The 21,352-nt window shown below is 45.3% G+C and overlaps 1 protein-coding gene across 2 annotated transcripts in view; it reads right to left on the bottom strand.

Moving 5' to 3' along the window:
• LOC139375085 (tetratricopeptide repeat protein 7B) overlaps positions 1-21,352 on the bottom strand; it is a 66,682-nt gene that overhangs the window by 39,296 nt on the left and 6,034 nt on the right. For both annotated transcript variants that reach the window (XM_071116521.1, XM_071116522.1), the window contains exons 4-7: positions 13,188-13,321; positions 10,379-10,500; positions 1,589-1,667; positions 1,287-1,465 (exon numbers count right to left, since the gene is read on the bottom strand). In XM_071116521.1, the coding sequence (XP_070972622.1) occupies positions 1,287-1,465; positions 1,589-1,667; positions 10,379-10,500; positions 13,188-13,321 (514 nt within the window). The remainder of the gene's footprint in view (positions 1-1,286; positions 1,466-1,588; positions 1,668-10,378; positions 10,501-13,187; positions 13,322-21,352) is intronic.

Below are 21,352 nucleotides of genomic sequence, written 5' to 3'. Positions count from 1 at the left end.
GGAAAAGGAGGGCCGAACACGCCCCCATTAAACATCGACGGGGCTGCAGTGGAGCAGGTCGAGAGTTTCAAGTTCCTTGGTGTCCACATCACCAACAAACTATCATGGTCCAAACACACCAAGACAACACCTTTTCCCCCTCAGGAGACTGAAAATATTTGTCATGGGTGCCCCGATCCTCAAAAGGTTCTACAGCTGAATCATCGAGAGCATCCTGACCGGTCGCATCACCGCCTGGTATGTCAACTGCTCGGCATCCGACCATAAGGCGCTACAGAGGGTAATGTGTACGGCCCAATACATCACTTTGGCCAAGCATCCTGCCATCCGGGACCTAAATACTAGGCTGTGTCAGAGGAAGGCCCAAAAAATTGTCAAAGACTCCAGTCATCCAAGTCATACACTGTTCTCTCTGCCACCACACGGCAAGCGGTACCGGAGCGCCAAGTCTAGGTCCAAAGGGCTCCTTAACAGCTTCTATCCTCAAGCCATAAGACTGCTGAACAATTAATCAAATGGCCACCTGGACTATTTACATTGACACCTCCACTTTGTATTTACACTGCTGCTACTCGCTGTTAGTTATCTTTGCATAGTCTCTTCACCCCTGCCTACATGTACAAATTACCTCGACTAACCTGTACCCCCGCACATTGACTCAGTACGAGTATCCCCTGTATATACAGTGCCTTGCGAAAGTATTCGGCCCCCTTGAACTTTGCGACCTTTTGCCACATTTCAGGCTTCAAACATAATAATGTTGCACGCCCAATTTTTCAGTTTTTGATTTGTTAAAAAAGTTTGAAATATCCAATAAATGTCGTTCCACTTCATGATTGTGTCCCACTTGTTGTTGATTCTTCACAAAAAAATACAGTTTTATATCTTTATGTTTGAAGCCTGAAATGTGCCAAAAGGTCGCAAAGTTCAATGGGGCCGAATACTTTCGCAAGGCACTGTAGTCTCGTTATTGTTATTTTATTGTGTTATCTTTTATACTTTAGTTAATTTAGTAAATATTTTCTTACATCTATATCTTGAAGTGCATTGTTGGTTAAGGGCTTGTAAGTAAGCATTTCACGGTAAGGTCTACCTACACATGTTCTATTTGGTGCATAAAATCTGAAAAATTAAATTGGATTTGAATTGGCACATGGATTGTGTTGTCTGTACACAGGCTAGTATTATGATCTGGACAGGACTTTTTAATGCAACACAGTAGTGAAAAAGACCGGCAGAGCGAGAGGAAGAAGAGAGAGAGCCAGTAGACAGAGGTTGGTCCATACTTCTCTCCGGAGTAGACACGTGGCCTGCGGCTGAGTGCGTAGTCCTTGGTGTAGGGGGCTCCCTGGCGTAGTAGGGGGTCATCCAGGGGGGACTGGCTGGGAGGGTCCTCCAGAGGACTCCAGTAGCTCTGCTCACACATCCCCCTCAGCAGGATCTCTGCTAGCTGTCGCGCTATGGTCTACAAAAGGGAAACAGAACACACACATATATAGTGTTACATCACATGGGTGCACGTGCGGGCAAGCACACACTCTCTCTCACTCTCTCTCACTCTCACACACACACACACACTAGTACCCACCATTCGTAAGTTCTGTGTGGTCCTGGTCTCTACAGCTCGGAGGATCTCCCGGAAGCGGCCCACTCCTCGGGTCAGGTTACTGTGGCAACAACAAATATCTTAAGTTCATGATCTGTCTCTAAAGTATGGAGGAATGTTCTGGAAATCTGAGGCCACAGAATATATACAGTACCAGTCAAAAATTTGGGACACACCTACTCATTCAAGGGGTTTTTCTTTATTGGTACTATTTTCTACATAGTATAATAATAGTGAAGACATCAAAACTATGAAATAACACACATGGAATCATGTAGTAACCAAAAAAAGTATTCAACAAATCTAAATATAATTTATATCTGAGATTCTTCAAAGTTGCCACCCTGTGCCTTGACAGCTTTGCACAAGCTTGGCATTCTCTCAACCAGCTTCATGAGGTAGTCAACTGGAATTCATTTTAATTAACAGGTGTGCCTTGTTAAAAGTTAATTGGTGTAATTTCTTTCATTCTTAATGCGTTTTAGCCAATCAGTTGTGTTGTGACAAGGTAGGGGTGGTATACAGAAGATAGCCCTATTTGGTAAAAGACCAAGTCCATATTATGGAAAAAACAGCACAAATAAGCAAAGAGAAACGACAGTCCATCATTACTTTAAAACATGAAGATCAGCAAATGCAGAACATTTCAAGAAAGTTCCTTCAAGTGCAGTCGCAAAAATCATCAAGCGCTATGATGAAACCGGCTCTCATGAGGACCGCCACAGAAAAGGAAGACCCAGAGTTACTTCTGCTGCAGAGGATAAGTTCATTAGTGTAACTGACAATTAACCTGTAAGTCTATGTCGTTGTGTTTTTTGTTTGAATTGTTCACGTGTTCGCTATGTGGGGGAAATGATAAGACAAAGCGGAACTACGTGGCTAATATCTGTTGTAATGGGGATCATTATCGTAGCAACACACCTTCGGAATGAAGGCAATCCGGCACTGCGTTAGCTACGTTTTCATGTCTTCGGGTGTAGTTCGTAAAGGCTGAAGTGTGTATGTTAGGATGGTAAACGTTATAATAACTAAGGATGAAGCGTGAATTCATGCCAGGAATACTACGTGTTCAGTTTTGATTTTATCCCTTCTGTAATAAGCAGCCAATTAGGTATTTTTCCTTTATTCATGTGTTTAATCTGATACTGTTAAAGCTCCGGCTAAACTGTTTATGTATGTAAGCACTTCAGAGTTAGATCAAGCTAATAAGTCACTCGTGAGACAAGAAAGTTGTACGAGTGTGCTTAACTGTATTTTCATTTACGTTATAGTTCTCACGGTGTGACGACCCTCTGACTCTGTCTGCCGTATTCTCTCGCTTTGCTCTTGTTAGGATGCCGGTGGGCGGAGCCGGGAGGGACATGGGAAACACCTGTGCCCGGGTGTGTCCCAGGATAAATAGACCTCTTCCACATTCATTGGGAGACTCTCTCCATGCAGACAAACTATTGTTTATTTGTATATAGGTTACCTTAGTTAATAAATATATTTTGTTATTCCTTATCTCCACGTTGTCTCCCTTTTTGTTACGGGCTTCGAGCCGGTCCGTGACAACGGAAGGTGAAAATTCTGACTAAAACTACAGAATAAAGCCGCCAGTTAAAATCAAGTAATGGTTGTGCTCGTGGTTACTGGAGGGAGCTACAAATAGTTACAAACCTCAGAAATTGCATTCCAAATAAATGCTTCACAGAGTTCAAGTAACAGACACATCTCAACATCAACTGTTCAGATGAGACTGCGTGAATCAGGCCTTCATGGTTGAAATTCTGCAAATAAACCACTACTAAAGAACACCAATAATAAGAAGAGACTTGCTTGGTCCAAGAAATGGCAATGGATATTAGACCGGTGGAAATCCATCCTTTGGTCTGATGAGTCCAAATTTGACACATTTGGTTCCATCCGCCGTGTCTTTGTGAGACACAGAGTAGGTGAACGGATGAGCTCCACATGTGTGGTTCCCACCATGAAGCATGGAGGTGGTGGTCTGATGGTGCTTTGCCTTTGACACTGTGTGTGATTTACACACCTCCAGGCTGTGTAAGGGCCATTTGACCAAGGAGAGTGATGGAGTGCTGCATCAGATGACCTGGCCTCCAAAATCACCCGACCTCAACCCAATTGAGATGATATGGGATGAGTTGGACCGCAGAGTGAAGGAAAAGTGCTCAGCATATGTGGGAACTCCTTCAAGATCATTACAAAAACATTCCTCATGAAGCTGGTTGAGAGAATGCCAAGAGTGTGCAAAACTGTCATCAAGGCAAAGGGTGGCTACTTTGAAGAATCCAAAATGTATTTTTATTTTTTTAACACTTTTTTGGTTACATGATTCCATGTGTTATTTCATAGTTTTGATGTCTTCACTATTGTTCTACAATGTATAAAATAGTAAAAAATTAAGAAATAAAAAACCTTGAATAAGTAGGTGTGTCCAAACTTTTGACTGGTACTGTATAGTGGCGATAGCAGATACAGATGCTATACAGTGGCGATAGTAGACACAGATGCTACACAGTGGCGATGGCAGACACAGATGCTACACAGTGGCGATGGCAGACACAGATGCTACACAGTGGCGATGGCAGACACAGATGCTACACAGTGGCGATGGCAGACACAGATGCTACACAGTGGCGATGGCAGACACAGATGCTACACAGTGGCGATGGCAGACACAGATGCTACACAGTGGCGATGGCAGACACAGATGCTACACAGTGGCGATGGCAGACACAGATGCTACACAGTGGCGATGGCAGACACAGATGCTACACAGTGGCGATGGCAGACACAGATGCTACACAGTGGCGATGGCAGACACAGATGCTACACAGTGGCGATGGCAGACACAGGTGCTACACAGTGGCGATGGCAGACACAGGTGCTACACAGTGGTGATGGCAGACACAGATGTTATACAGTGGCGATGGCAGACACAGATGCTACACAGTGGCGATGGCAGACACAGATGCTATACAGTGGCGATGGCAGACACAGATGCTATACAGTGGCGATAGTAGACACAGATGCTATACAGTGGCGATAGTAGACACAGATGCTATACAGTGGCGATAGTAGACACAGATGCTACACAGTGGCGATAGTAGACACACATGCTACACAGTGGCGATAGTAGACACAGATGCTACACAGTGGTGATAGTAGACACAAATGCTATACAGTGGTGATAGTAGACACACATGCTACACAGTGGTGATAGTAGACACAAATGCTATACAGTGGTGATAGTAGACACAAATGCTATACAGTGGTGATAGTAGACACAGATGCTATACAGTGGTGATAGTAGACACAGATGCTATACAGTGGTGATAGTAGACACAGATGCTATACAGTGGTGATAGTAAACTCTGCAAAAAAAGAAATCCCTTTTTCAGGACCCTGTCTTTCAAAGATAATTCGTAAAAATCCAAATAACTTCACAGATCTTCATTGTAAAGGGTTTAAACACTAAACCATAAACAATTAATGAACATGAACCGGTGGAACGGTCGTTCGGACACTAAAGAGGCCTTTCTACGGACTCAAAGACACCAAAAGAAAAATGCCCAGGATCCCTGCTCATCTGCGCGAATGTGCCTTAGGCATGCTGGAGGGAGGCATGAGGACTGCAGATGTGACCAGGGCAATAAATTGCAATGCCCGTACTGTGAGACGCCTAATACAGCACTACAGGGAGTCAGGACGGACAGCTGATCGTCCTCGCAGTGGCAGACCACGTGTAACAACACCCGCACAGGATCGGCACATGCGAACATCACACCTGCGGGACAGGTACAGTATGGCAACAACAACTCCCCGAGTTACACCAGGAATGCACAATCCCTCCATCAGTGCTCAGACTGTCCGCAATAGGCTGAGAGAGGCTGGACTGAGGGCTTGTAGGCCTGTTGTAGGCAGGTCCTCACCAGACATCACCCGCAACAACGTCATCTATGGGCACAAACCCACCGTCGCTGGACCAGACAGGACTGGCAAAAAGGGCTCTTCACTGACGAGTCGTGGTTTTGTCTCACCATGAGTGATGGTCGGATTCGCGTTTATCGTAAAAGGAATGAGCGTTACACCGAGGCCTATACTCTGGAGGGGATCGATTTGGAGGTGGAGGGTCCGTCATGGTCTGGGGCGGTGTGTCACAACATCATCGGACTGAGCTTGTTGTCATTGCAGGTAATCTCCATTCTGTGTGTTACAGGGAAGACATCCTCCTCCCTCATGTGGTACCCTTCCTGCAGGCTCATCTTGACATGACCCCCCAGCATGACAATGCCACCAGCCATACTGCTCGTACTGTGTATGATTTCCTGAATGACAGGAATGTCAGTGTTCTGCCATGGCCAGCAAAGAGCCCGGATCTCAATCCTATTGAGCACGTCTGGGACCTGTTGGATCGGAGGGTGAGGGCTAGGGCCATTCCCCCAAGAAATGTCTGGGAACTTGCAGGTGCCTTGGTGGGAGAGTGGGGTAACATCTCACAGCAAGAACTGGCAAATCTGGTACAGTCCATGAGGAGGAGATTCACTGCAGTACTTAATGCAGCTGGTGGCCACACCAGATACTGACTGTTACTTTTGATTTTTTAACCCTCCTTTGGTAAGGGACACATGATTCCATTTCTGTTAGTCACGTGTCTGTGGAACTTGTTCAGTTTATGTCTCAGTTGATGAATCTTGTTATGTTCATACAAATATTTACACATGTTAAGTATGCTGAAAATAAACGCAGTTGACAGTTTCTTTTTTTGCTGAGTTTATAGTGGTGATAGTAGATATATAGTGGTGATAGTAGATAGATAATATATAGTGGTGATAGTGTGGATACATATTGTACCCCTATCGGATACAGACCAAGCAGAAAATAGATTATTCTGAGAAAATCTCTGTTTTCAGAATTATAGACCTGTACAAACAAGCAATAAAAACAAAAATTCTAAAGATTTCCTATAAATACTGTGAATATGCCCACATCAGTGTGTGTGTGTGTGTCACTGAGCTGAGGGAGTCAGTTGATGGTAGGTGTCAATACCCTGGCTCAACACTTCTCTATGGATCAGACACACAGCAATACTGACACACCTACTCAGCTAACACTCACCCGCTGAACTGACAACAGACACACCTTTCACATGCATTATCTGACTGCATCACACCATCATGGGATGGTGTTTATGTGCGTAACACAAGAAAGTATCTTATGTGCCCGTGAGCATTTGTTGTGTTGTTGATGAGTCACACTGTAACTTTGGAGAGCTGCTGACTAGGGTTCAGATCAGAGTGCTAAACTGCCCGGTAACACCAGACGAGAGAGCGGCCCAGCTCCAAGCGGCTCCTCTCCTCCCTCTCCTCCCCCATCTCCCTGTCCCAATAACCAAAGAGAAGAGAGGGGCAGAAAACGGTATACAGCCCCAGGCTACGGAGGAGGAAACGCAAATAGAAGCAGAAAAATGCTGAATAAATAGCTCCATCTAAATGTGTGGTGAACAGGGGGTGATGCTGGGAAAGAGAGAGCAAAGTGTCAGCATCACTTACGGACTGTCACATCTCTGTAGAGCTAACCGATAGCTTGACCACCGGTCACACTAGAACCCCAATGTACACTTCTGAAGGGGTCATGTACAGCCGCTAAGCTAGCTTTGGTTTTGGTCGATCGTCTTTGTGTGTGTGTGTGTGTGTGTGTGTGTGTGTGTGTGTGTGTGTGGCATGAGTAAACTAGGCAATTTCTTATAGTGTGTGTTAATGTGGTGGGTAGGTTTTGCAGTCTTTCATTGGACTGCTTGGCCCAGCTGTTCATTACATGGGAGTACATCAGAATCATTGGTGGCTTGTGTGTGTGTTGTGTGTAACGTGGTGGTGTGTATGAGTTTGCAAATGAGGGCATCATCACAGGCTTAATGCGTATTTGCTGTCAGGCCTCATTTTCATAAATCAACTCAAATCAATGTAGCACTGACAGTAAGGAGATAGGCAGGAAGGAATGCGTGTGTGGCTTGATTTGATAATAAGAAGTGAGTAAGCACAGACCAAGTATTCATCCCAAATAGCAACCTATTCCCCATGTAGTGCACTAATTTTAACCAGGGCCCACAGACCTCTTCACTATATAGGGTACCATCTGGGACTCACCCCTTGCATCCATCCAGTTGGTTCATTTGTACGCTAGACAAACTCTTATCCAACCAATCAAACCTTTCCCCCGTTGGAAATCAGAAATCACTCCCTGACCAAGGACAAGATACATCAGATTTAACAACAAGACAATCTGTTCTATTTAACATGACACTTCAATAAAGGCATATTATTAAAAAGGCATAGTTTGAAGAATTGGCTTAGTCCATGCCCAGTCCCAAATGCCTCCTCCTCATGAACTACAACACATACTGGAAGATTTCTTTTACTATTTCGATCCGACAAAATCTACGAGCAGAGAGAGCAGCACGAGATTCACAGGCAGGAACGCTGCTGCATTATTCATGAGCTTAGCAGACACCTTTAGCCACAGAAAATTACCGCTACTCACAGCCTACACATTAGCCATGTACGCAGCTGGCTATTTACTGAAGACGTTTCCTTTTTAGCGTTGGCATTCTCGAGGATAGGAAAAGCACCTTCCCACTTGAAATAATGTGGGAACTGTGTGTGGACTGTGTGAGAGATTTGTACGTAGGGTGTTTTTATGTAGTGTATATGTCTTTATACCACTATACCAGTGTGTGTGTCCCATGTTGTTTCATTAGTGAGAGAGAGAGAGAGCTGTGTGGAGGGGGAGGCTGAGTGTAGGTGAAGATATGTAGCTTTCAACATGAAAGAGACACTGTGTTGCATCATCTATTAACTATTAGCTTCAGCAGCAGCCTTTTCTTTTTATCTTTTCTCTCTTGCTTTGAAGTGGGAAACAGTTCTCTCTATTTTCCATGGGAAAAATCGACCTTGCTCTAGAACAGTGTCTGTGTACCAAATGGCACCCTATTCCCTATATACAGTAGTGCACTAATTTGGACCAGAGCCCTATGGGCCCTCATCAAAAGTAGTGCACTAATATCAGGTATAATGTGCCCTTTGGGACACAGCCAGTGTTTCCCAGGCAGACTGTGGTAAGGATGGGTCCTCCCAGGAGAACCAACCAGTCCAAATGGATGCTTGAGGATAATTTAATGGTGGATTTAATATGTAGCTGTATTAAAATGAGAAGATCAAGTTCCGCATAACTTCTATGAGAGATAAATAATTAATGTATGGGAATTGGCAATAGCAAAAAGAGCGATTAAGAAAAGGGTTGATAATGGTGTGCATACTAAATTGCACAATTATCTCTTTAAAGTGCATTACTTTCAACCAGAGCCCTATAGGCTCTTGGCCATTGAGCTCTAAGCATGCTGGGATAGTGGAGGTCATGTTGTCAGTATGGGGGCGGGGCTACGAAAAGGAAGAGGTCATCATCCACCTTCAGGTCTGATTGAAACAAAGCCAGCACACACACACAGAGCCAGCACACGCACACACGCACAGCCAGCACACGCACTCACAGCCAGCCAGCACACGCACGCACTCACAGCCAGCCAGCACACGCACGCACTCACAGCCAGCCAGCACACCCACGCACACACAGCCAGCACCCGCACGCACTCACAGCCAGCGAGCACACACACACATGCACACACAGCCAGCACGCAGCCAGCACACGCACTCAGCCAGCACACGTACGCAGCCAGCACACGCACGCAGCCAGCACACGCACACACTCACAGCCAGCCAGCCAGCCAGCACACGCACGCACACACTCACAGCCAGCCAGCCAGCACACGCACGCACGCAGCCAGCACACGCACGCACTCAGCCAGCACACGCACGCACTCAGCCAGCACACGCACTCGCACGCACTCACAGCCAGCCAGCACATGCACTCACTCAGCCAGCACGTGCACTCGCACGCAGCCAGTACACGCACTCAGCCAGCACGCGCACACGCACTCAGCCAGCACCCGCACACGCACTCAGCCAGCACCCGCACACGCACTCAGCCAGCACACGCACTCAGCCAGCACACGCACTCAGCCAGCACGTGCACTCGCACGCAGCCAGCACAAGCACTCAGTCAGCACAAGCACTCAGCCAGCACACGCATTCAGCCAGCACGCGCACACAGACAGCACACGCACCCAGCCAGCACATGCACACACAAAACTTTACCACCACACCCTAGGAGCATTACTTTCATATCATAAGATCTAGATAGTCACACACTACTGCTCTAACCTACAGGGAAGCTAACCGGCAGGTACCAAACTATGGCTAACTAGATCAAACCACAGCAGCTATGGACCCTGTCTCAAATCCCATGTTCAAGCCATTGAGCCTGCTGAGTCCAATCACTCTTCTTCAGGCAGGCTTGAGGCTTAGCATTTTGACTTTGAGCTGCAAGTGCTTTGACTGCTGAGTCTCTATGGTACTACAAGGGCATTCATCTCTATGGGGGCTAAGGGGCAGAGAGGAGTGGAGGAATACCTACCATCTGTCCTGAGACAAATGGACCCTTGGATTGGATGAAAGAGTGTGGAGCAGAGAGGGAAGAGTGACAGTGGAGCAGCAACACACACAGTGGGTTAGTGATGATTATTATTACCAGCCTAGATGTCAGTGTAGGTGTATTCCACACACATGCCCACAAACACGCCCACAAACACACCCACAAACACGCCCACAAACACACCCACGGTCTCTCTAAGACACAACACGCGCTCTCTCCTACCCGTTTTTGAAGTGGATGACATGTGCCCTCTGAAGTCCAGTCTCCAGGAAGTATCCCAGCTCCTGTTCCTGTGCCACTGGGCCTGGCTTTGGACTGCGGTTCTGCATCCCCGCACTGAGGGCCTGAAACACACAAAACTGACCTGAGAACACACAGCACAGGCAACACACTGGTCTAGGAACAGTCTGCTGTGAACGCTTGAAGACGCAGAGAACAAAGTCAGCCTAGTGTTCACACTGGGCATCAACAATAGATTATCACACTGTATACACAATACATAAAATCAGCCTGCAACGCTCCAATCAGAGAGATAAGAAAACACAACCAAGACAACATGAGGTAATAATAGGACTAGAAGGAAAGAGAGAAGAGGAGAGGAGAGTGGGCAGATTGAAGAACCTTGGCTGCTCCTCTCTTCTCACCATCCCTCTCCTCCCCCTCCTATCCCTGTCCTCTCCCTATTTTCTCTCCATCAGTCCAACCAGACGGGCCCCATTGTGTTCCAACTCTTCTCTCATCCCTGTCTGTCAAACAGATGAAATCATTTCATCCAGCAGCAGGTAGCTAGTGTCCTCACAGTACCTTGTGCTGCCTGCCTGGCACATGATTGACTGAGAAGGAGAGAGACACACAGAGAGAGAGAGACACACACATAGAGAGAGAGAGAGAGAGAGAGAAAGAGAGAGAGAGAGAGAGACACACAGAGAGAGAGAGAGACAGAGAGACACAGAGAGAGAGACACAGAAAGACACAGAGAGAGAGAGAGAGACACAGAGACAGACACACAGACACACAGAGACAGACAGACAGAGACATACACACAGACAGACAGAGACACACAGACAGACAGAGACACACAGACAGACAGAGACACACAGACAGACAGGACAGACAGAAAGACAGGACAGACAGACAGGACAGACAGGACAGGACAGAGAGAAAAGCAGAGAGAGGCAGAGCGCTTACAGCAGCCTGGCCTTATGTAAGCCAAAAGAACAGAGTAGAACAGAACAGAGCAGAACAAAGCGGCACTAGCCTGGTTCTGTGGAGATGAGGAGGAGTGATAGATAGCACTACAGCCAGGTGTTTATCTAGGGCCTGTTGCCCTATTCATCTCCTGGGTGTTGTACCAGTGTCTCTCTGCATGCTGTATGGAATCAGCTGCTGGTTCAGTTACAGGGAGGCAGAGGGAGGGGGTCTATTTGGGGGAGTGAATCGATGCCACTAGATTAGAGTTTCAATATTGAATTCATACAGTTTCATGACATTTTGGAGCAACAACACAGCTCTATCCAGAGGCTTGGTCACTAAAATGACACCATGAGCCCAAAATGGGCCAAATGAGTCAACTAAGGACACAGGCCATCATGTTTTTTAAATATTTTGTGAGAGAAAAATCAGTTGTCACATTTTGTTGAGTCATCACTTGCTATTAAGAATCCCATTCTGAATGTCTTGGCACTCAATGTTTAGAAAGAAATTCCGCTGTCCCATAAATCCATATTTGCATCTTGTTTTTGTAAACAGCATCATTCATACATGGATTTATGGCACAGTGGAAAAACATTTCTAAAATTGAGTGCAGAGACATCATTCAGAATGGGATTCTGATGTAATAGGAGTTTGTTTGGGATTGTTTTGGAGCGTTTTCACCGAGCTTTAGACACATTTTCATAATGCATTGTAGTCAATGGCAAGTGATGACTCCGCAAAATGTGACAAACTATTTTATCTGTGACAAGCCAGAATATGGGGAGGGGGGGAGAGCAAGAGCGAGAAAGAGAGACAGAGAAGAAGAAACAGAGCATTGTCTGCTTCATTTCCCATATACGGGGGACTGGCAATGATGCAGACATTTACATTGATGGAAGCACAAATCTGTAATATTAAATCTAATATTAATATTAAAGCCACCCCCTAAATTTAAAAATAAATAAATATATATATATATAAAAAAAAACATCACCCAGAAAGAGAGAAAAACAACTGTAGGGGAAAAACGTGTTGGCAGAACAAATCAGAGTGGAGAAAAAGGTTGCTGATTAAAACAGCAGCCAAGGTCAGAAAACAAGATCATCAAACCATGGGGAAGCTCCAGGACCTGCCTGCCTGATGGCCCTGGTCCCCTTCCACCACTACGGTACTAATACTACAGACACCAGCACTACAGATGGAGTATAGGCCTACTGCAATAGTACACAGCCAGATCCAACTCCCAAACATTAGCGGATGTGTGGTGAGCGTTCTGGCACAAAATGGTTGCCGCTTTGAGGACTGAAAAAGCCCAATATAAATCCAATCAATTAATTAATTCATTACAGCCATGTCCAATCAGTTTATTGAGGACACCAAGAATGGATAGCTATTCATTAAAAAGGTCAAACAGAAACTATTCGAGAACATTCATTTTTTATTTGACCTTTATTTAACTAGGCAAGTCAGTTAAGAATAAATTCTTATTTACAATGAAGGCCTAGGAACAATGGGTTAACTGCCTTGTTCAGGGGAAGAATGACAGATTTTCACCTTGTCAGCTCGGGGATTTGATCTTGCAACCTTCAAGTTACTAGTCTAACGCTCTAACCATTAGGCTACCTGCCGCCCCACTAATTAAGTAGCTGGTGGCTGGTCTTGGTATTTTTTTTGCAACTTAAATGTAATTTTAAAAGAGGGTTGGTTATTTTGTTAGTATTAGCCTAGATCCCCTTAAAATGATTTAGTTTGGTCAAAATTATTAGAGCATCTCCAGCTTCTCCCTCCTGTCAACACATCCAGAAGTAAAGCCAATGTCAGCCGGTTGCTAGGTTACCTTCTCTACTTCCTGTAGGTAGAGCAGGGCGATGTCTCCAGACTTCTCATAGCAGGTAATCACTTCTTGGTCTTTGTCCACGTTACGATTGGACAGGGACGGAGACGCAGCCGGGACTTTCTCTAGACACAGACCTAGAGAGAGGAAGTTCATTATGCTGTATACTGTACACACATTGTGGCCACAATGCAGCCTACCAAGGGTTAAAGTTCATGCTGAAGCTTTAGTGTGTGTGTACTTGTGTGCACTTGTGTGCGTGTGTAGTGTACACTCATCTCTCCTCTCTGGCTACTTCAAGCCCGTCCTCAGCCACGGAAAAAGTGACACACCTGGGCTGGGCCCCTGCTGCAATATGAATCAGTAGGTGATCAAGGCTCCCAGACAGCCAGCAGAGAGCCCCTGAATGTTTTATCACACGCTTAGAGGACAACGCACTAGCCTGACAGACGTCTGGAGGAGCAACCAGAAACTCAGGGTTAGGTGGCAATGGAAGTGTCTCGTTGCTCTGCTCTGTCTGGGGCCTCTAGGAGCAATGGAAGTGTCTCACCGTCCTGCTCTGTCTGGCCCTGGGGCTGGCTGGGGCTTCCAGGAGCCAGGGTATGGGATCTGAGTAAAGGACACCTCACATCAGCCAAGGACTGAAGGAGATACCTGAGACAGATTTATTTTATAGCAGTCCCCTTCCTTTCTTTTAGAGGACATTGGGACAACAATCATCTTCCACTTCTGGCTGCTGCTTGTCTTGGTTTCACAAATTAAGGCCCTCACTATTTTCTCTCATGTGGTTTCCCTGATTTTGTAACCTGCAAGGAAACAAAAAACGGGGTCTTTGTTGTAGCCTGGGCCCCTCGCTATAGGCAGAGTTTTATTTGTATACTCACGTGGTAAGGAAAATAAATAAATTGGGGCCCTAAAAGGATACTCTTTGGTACGGGAAGAGTATCCCTGTCTGACCTCTGGGTAGATTGGGCCGTGTCTCTGTCAATCACCAGACCATTCTGTATGTAATGAGATAATATGGAGGAAAGCAACACTTCCATTGTGGCTACACACACCTCATTGTTATGAAATCCAAGCTGCAGTTTCCGAAGCCCCCTTTTAAAACAAACATTAATAATAGATGATAGCCTTAATAACTAATTAATTATAAATAGCTCTCGTCTCTGGAATTACACAAGACTACGGCAACTGTGTGGCGCTCAAATAGAGCCATTCACTAACAGGGTCCAAACAATACAAGCCAAACGGTTCATCCATCAACTCCCCATGATTGCTTTACACACCCTGAAACCTCCAGTACCATAGAGGTGCAGACGTCTTCTCATTATAGGACATGACTGGAACATGAATACGGCTGTGTGTTGAGAGAGCGATAAATGGAGGCAGAGAGGGAGATGGAGGGCGAGAGATGGAGAGAGAGGTATACGTAGATAAAACAGGAGAGCCGGCAGAGACAGAGAGATGGAAAGATGAAAATGCTCGATCACCCACTCTGGCAAGAGAGAGAGAGAGAGAGAGAGCGATTGAGAGAGAGAGAGAGAGAGAGAGAGACAGACAGAAAGACAGCAGCAGAGGGGCGTCAGCAGCCAGGCCTGTCTTTGCCTTATAAAGATATCCCCTTGTGGTGGTGCGGGTGGGTGGGTTAAAGACTGTGGATCCTCTTGTCGTTGTGGGGCTCTGCTCGCTCTGCTGCCGTGCCACACATAACTTATTCATACCACTGTGGCACTTTAACAGCCTAATGGGCTCCTGTGTTACTCTAAACAGGCCCGGCCTGAGCCCCTCCTCCCCTCCACTCCTCTCGATTAGGACACTCATGAAAATTTTACAGCACTAAAGTCTTCCCATTAACCCCCATCGGACAAACAAAATGGCTGGTCCAGACAAAGTAACACAACTGACTAATGAACTCCGATGATGTGGTGTATGGGCGACTGCTTGGCTTGCATCGTTGGGTGGTCTGTGTAAACCCTAGGGTATGCTGGTGTATGTTTAGAGGGGGACAGGTGTGTGTGTGTGTGTGTGTGTGTGTGTGTGTGTGTGTGCGCGCACACTAGGCTGCTGTATTGAGGTGGACAGGCTGAGGCTCCACACTACAGCAGTGCTTCTTCTATCTCAGCTCACAGCCAACGTAACTCTGCTGGTCTGTCAGAACTCTGATCAAAGCTCTGCAGTCCTGGCTGACACATTCACTGTGCTCTGCATAAGAAATTGAGAGAGCGAGAGTGTGCGGTATGTATGGTGTGTGTTTTTGCATGAGAGCGGAGGACTCCTCTCGCCACAACAGTGAACCTCTACCGCCACCACATGGCCAAACAACACATTGCAGGGGATATGAGGTCAAGCTGCGAGGACTGGTCCCGCTGTCAGTTTCCTCAATTCAGAGACAACACATTTTCCCTCCATGTCATGTTACTCGTGTGTATTTGAAAATGTGCAATGTTGTTCCAAAGCAGGACTAGATTACCTATGTCAAGCTTTAAAAAGTACACTCACTGTATACAGCAACGGACATTTAAATGCCGCCATGTCGCCGTCAAAACCAGCAGCAGGTCAATCCAACACATTAGCTCAGAGTTCTAAAAGGAGAGGTCAGAGAGCATCCACAGACAGGACCTGCTTGATGAGGAGATTAGGTCACATTGTGTTCTCATCTACTGAGCTACCAGTAGGCACGGGGTAGGGTGCCCCTGGGGTGCCACGGCAGGGCAGGCACGAAGTCTTGACTCGGACTGGCCAGACCAGCAGAGTTAGCTAATACAGTCACCCCAGCCTCAGCACTTTCTCAATGACAGGAGAAGAAGAGGGATTCAGCACCACATATTACGTAGAACGTTTTAATGTCACAGACACAAGTACAGTGAAATGCCTTTCTTGACAGCTCTAAACCTAACAATGCAGTAATCAATACCAATGTGGTACTACAACTGTGTCCACTAATATGTGTATTCAAAAATTAAGTGTTTGGTCCCATATTCATCGCACGCAATGACTTGTGACTCTACACATTTGCTGTTTGTTTTGGTTGTGTTTCAGACTATTTTGTGCCCAATAAAAATGAATGGTAAATAATGTAATGTCATTATGGAGTCACTTTTATTATGAATAAGAATATAATGTTTCTAAACACTTCTACATTAATGTGGACGCCACCATTGTTACAGATCATCCTGAACAAATTGTGAATAATGGGGAGTGAGAAAGTTATAGATATCATACCACCCCAAAATGCTAACCTCCCCTGTTATTGTAATGGTGAGAGGTTAGCATGTCTTGAGGGTATGATATAAAACGCTAACCTCCCCTGTTATTGTAATGGTGAGAGGTTAGCATGTCTTGAGGGTATGATATAAAATGCTAACCTCCCCTGTTATTGTAGTACAGAGCCAGAAAACAAAAAATATGTCACTGTCCCAATACTTTTGGAACTCACTGTACATACAAACAGTCAGTTGCAGTACCATATTTACAATGTGCAGGCATACTGGAGTGATAGAGGTAAATATGTAAAGGGATAAGGTGACTAGGTATCAGGAAATACACTATATATATTCAAAAGTATGTGCACACCGCTTCAATTAGTGGATTAGTCTATTTCAGCCACACCCATTGCTGACAAGTGTATAAAATCAAGCATACAGCCATGCAATCTCCATAGACAAACATTGGCAGTAGAATGGCCTTACTGAAGTGCTCAGTGACTTTCAACGTGGCACCGTGATAGGATTCCAACAAGTCAGTTCGTCAAATGTCTGCCCTGCTAGAGCTGCCCTGGTCAACTATAAGTGCTTTTATTATGAAGTGAAAACGTCTAGGAGCAATAACGGCTCAGCCGCGAAGTAGTAGCCCACACAAGCTCACAGAAGCGCATAAAAATCGTCTGTCTTCTGTTGCAACACTCACTACCGAGTTCCAAACTGCCTCTGGAAACAACGTCAGCACAATAACTGTTCGTCCAGAGCTTTATGAAGTGGGTTTCCATGGCCTCGCAGCCACACACAAACCTAAGATCACCATGCACAATGCCAAGCATCGGCTGGAGTGGTGTAAAGCTCGCCGCATTGGACTCTAGAGCAGTGGATACACATTCCCTTGAGTGATGAATCACACTTCACCATCTGGCAGTCTGACGATTCTGGGTTTGGCGGATGCCAGGAGAACGCTATCTGCCCCAATGCATTGTGCCAACTGTAAAGTTAGGTTGAGGAGGAATAATGGTCTGGGGTTGTTTTTCATGGTTCTGGCTAGCCCACTTAGTTCCAGTGAAGGGACATTTTAACACTACAGCATACAATGACATTCTAGTTGATTCTGTGCTTCCAAATTTGTGGCAACAGTTTAGGGAAGGCCCTTTCCTGTTTCAGCATGACAATGCCCCAGTGCACAAAGCGAGATCCATACAGAAATGGTTTGTCGAGATCGGTGTGGAAGAAGTTGACTGGCTTGCATAGAGCCCTGACTTCAATCCCATCGAACACCTTTGGGATAAATTGGAACACCGACCTCAAGCCAGGCCTAGTTGCCCAACATCAGTGCCCGACCTCTCTAATGCTCGTAACTGACTCCAACTCCATATTAATACCCATGATTTTGGAATGAGATGTTCAACGAGCAGGTGTCCACATACTTTTGGTCATGTAGTGTACAATATGTAGAGTAGCAGCGGCATATATGGTGATTGTATGTGAGTGGGTGTGCGTGTGCGTAGAGTCAGTATAAATGTATGTGCATAATATGTGTGTGTAAGCAAATTATGGAGTGAGTGTTTTTGTGTGTGTGTTGAAGTGACAGCTCGCACGAGTGTGTTGGGCCATGTGAGTGTGCATAGAGAAAGTGGGAAAAAAATCTAATTAAATACAAGGGTTAACTCTTAGAGTCCTTGTAGCCATTTTGTTAGCTATTTAGCTGTTTAGGATCCTGTTGGTGTCAGACTTGATGCACTGGAAGCAGAGAGAACAGTTTATGGCTTGGGCAGCTGGAGTCTTTAATGATTTTCCTGGCCTTCCTTTCACACCGCCTGATATAGAGGTCCTGGATGGCAGGGAACTCGGCCCCTGTGATGTACTGGGTTGTCCGCATCACCCTCTGTAGCACCATGCGATCGAGGGCGGTGCCATTACCATACCAAGCAGTGATGCAGCCAGTCAAGATGCTCTCAATGGTACAGCTGTAGAACTTTTTCAGAGTTTGAGGGCCCATGCCAAACCTTCTCAACCTCCTGAGAGAGAAGAGGAGCTGTCGCGACTTCTTCACAGCTGTGTGCGTGTGTCACATTTTAAGTCCTTTGTGATTTGGACACCGAGGAACAAGAAGCTCCTTGGTCTTACTGACGTTGAGGGAGAGGTTGTTGTTCTGGCACCACACTGCCAGGTCATTGACCTCCTCCCTGTAGGTTGTCTCATCGCCAGGGATCAGGCCTACCACCGACGTGTCGTCAGCAAACTTGATGACGTGTGTTGAAGTTGTGCGTGGTTACGCAGTCGTGGGTGAACAGGGAGTACAGGACCCTAAGCTTGGTGACGGGCTTGGAGGGGACAATGGTGTTGAACGCTAAGCTGTAGTCAATGTGAAAATGCTGTTCATAGGAATTCCTCTTATCTAGGTGGGTGAGGGCAGTGTGGAGTGCAATTGAGATTGAGTCATCTATGGATCTGTTGAGGCGGTATGCAAATTGGAGTGGGTCTGGGATGATGGAGTTGAGGTGTGGCATAACCAGCCTCTCAAAGCACTTCATGATCACAAATGTGAGTGCTACAAGGCAGTAGTCATTGTGGCATGAAGCCTTAGAGTACTTGGGAACAGGAATGATGGTGGTCATTTTAAAACATGTGGGGGTTACAGACTGGGACAAGGAGAGGTTGAAAATTATATAGTGAATATGCCTGCCAGCTGTTCTCACATGCTCTGAGAACGCTACCTGGAACACCGCAGCCTTGTAGATGTTAACCTGATTAAAGACCTTACTCACGTCAGCCTCGGAGCGCAAGATTACCCAATCCTAAGGGGTCGGTGGCGGCCCTCACACCCGACACGATGTTGCTATTGTCGAAGCGTGCATAACAAAATGCATTGAGTTTGTCTTGGAGAGAAGCATCGTTGGGCAGATCACAGCTGGGTCTTCTTCTGTAATCTGTAACGGACTGTAGCTCTGCCACATGCTGCGGGGGTCGGAAGCCTGTGTAATAGGATTCTACCTTATTCCTGTATTGTCCTTTTACTCATTTGATGACTCCGCGGAGGTCGTCTTGTACTTGTTCCTGTCCTCAGCCTCAGGTTTAGTTTCAGATTAGGCTCAACGTCCTTGGGAATTGTCAGCCGGCTCCTTCTTCCACTTTTCATTTAAAAAAAGTTTACATTTGCTAGTCAGAAAGGTCTGTATAGCCTTCTCCCACTAGAATGAACAATATGCATCTTCTAGTTATACAGTATATTGATAGGACAGGCGCCTGTCAGTCACAAAGCAAGCGATGAGAGAGAAACACTGCTGGTTTGTCAGTCTGTTGTTGGTCCTGCCTCTCAGTACCGGTGTTATTTTTGCGCACTGTGGTTGGCTACAGTCAATTTTATTTTCCCAGGAGCGCATGTTGCTTCATTGACTCCTGGTGAGTGAATTTACACGCAACTAGCAATGAGTGGAAATCCACTTCATTATTGTTTTGTGCCACATTCATTTATTTTCTTTTGCGTGTTTCAAAGGCCTACAGCCAACCACGGATTCGGGGTGCATAGGCTATTTACTGTTGCTTGTGTTGACTAGTTTCTAAGAGGTGACGAACTGAATAAAGTCCATCTCCTATATCCCTTTGCTCTTCATAAATCATACAACGTAGTTATATGTCTATTGTATCGTGTCAGGACAACTAAAGATGTTGTTTGTATTTTCCTAGGATTCAAAGACCATGTCGAGACTTGTAGACGAGTGATGGGTTGTTCGGCTCTTTTTGAACAGCTCTTTTGGGTGAATGGAACCAAATTGCATCGGTGAGAGAGCCATTCATTTGGCACACTAATTTGAATACTGGTAGGCTATTACTGCTTTTTGGTCACTATCTGCCGATAAATAATGAAAACATTTGATGAAGATGTTGAATCCTCACTGCAGGAACAATAGGTAGTGGAGAGAGAGCCTCATTCTGGTCCAAAATATGATACAAGAAAACAGATTGAAGGTTATAAAAGCTAATGGCATGAAACTTATATGGTATTATAGATGTTGATATAGGCTTCTGATTTTATTAAAGTGTTGACAATGGAGTAGTCAACTGCTGTTTTCTGAGTAGCAAAGCCCATGTTTAACACCTGCTTCATTCTTCAAATCATACCTGTATGTTTGTTCTTGGGTACCTGACTTATATATATATATATATATTTATTTTTTTTACCTTTATTTAACTAGACTTGGGGTTGCACAATCTGGCAGGGGTAACTAATTTACTGCAATTCTATATTATTTCTCAACAGGGAATCCATGTTTACTTACATCTTTGCCACAATAAACTAAGCTGAAAGAGCAGACTGGATGTATTTTTTGCCACAATAAATTAACTTGTAAGATTACACTAATATTTATAAATAGATTACTAATCTACAGCCTTCCTTCCGCCAAAATCCCACCCACGGTGACTGATTGACAGGTCTGAAACTCTGTGACTCACAAACATACTGCCCCCTCCCCTGACAATCCCACCCACAGTGATTGATTGACAGGCCAAATTCTAAGGGATAGTTCAACCAAATTATATTGGTTTTCCTGTGTCCACAGCAGCAGAGACAATAAAATGCATAATTTGAAGAACAAACATCAGTGGCAATCCATAGCTTGTAGTAACGCTGTAAAAAAGACTTTAATCTCAAGAGAAGACAGATTGAATGTTAAAAAAGGTTATTTTACTTAGAAAATAGTCCTGATCATATAGGTCTAAACGATATCCAAAAAAACTAACACACTGAATTCATACATTTTCAGTAATTGTTATTGTAAAGCCTTTCTACTCAATACCACAACTAATTTTACCAATCTGTGAAGTAAAGTCGTTAAAGTATTCAGTAAGTCACCTGTGTATTTCGGATGGAATCAAGGCATTAGAATGTACCAGAAGCCATCAAAATAGAGCACATTCTGCAACAAAAACGGACCCCCCCAGCCCGGAACTTCCTGGCTGGCT

The sequence above is a fragment of the Oncorhynchus clarkii genome, chromosome 19, assembly GCF_045791955.1.
Source record: "Oncorhynchus clarkii lewisi isolate Uvic-CL-2024 chromosome 19, UVic_Ocla_1.0, whole genome shotgun sequence".
NCBI classification, from domain to species: Eukaryota; Metazoa; Chordata; class Actinopteri; order Salmoniformes; family Salmonidae; genus Oncorhynchus; species Oncorhynchus clarkii.
This window is presented reverse-complemented; position numbering and strand designations above follow the sequence as displayed.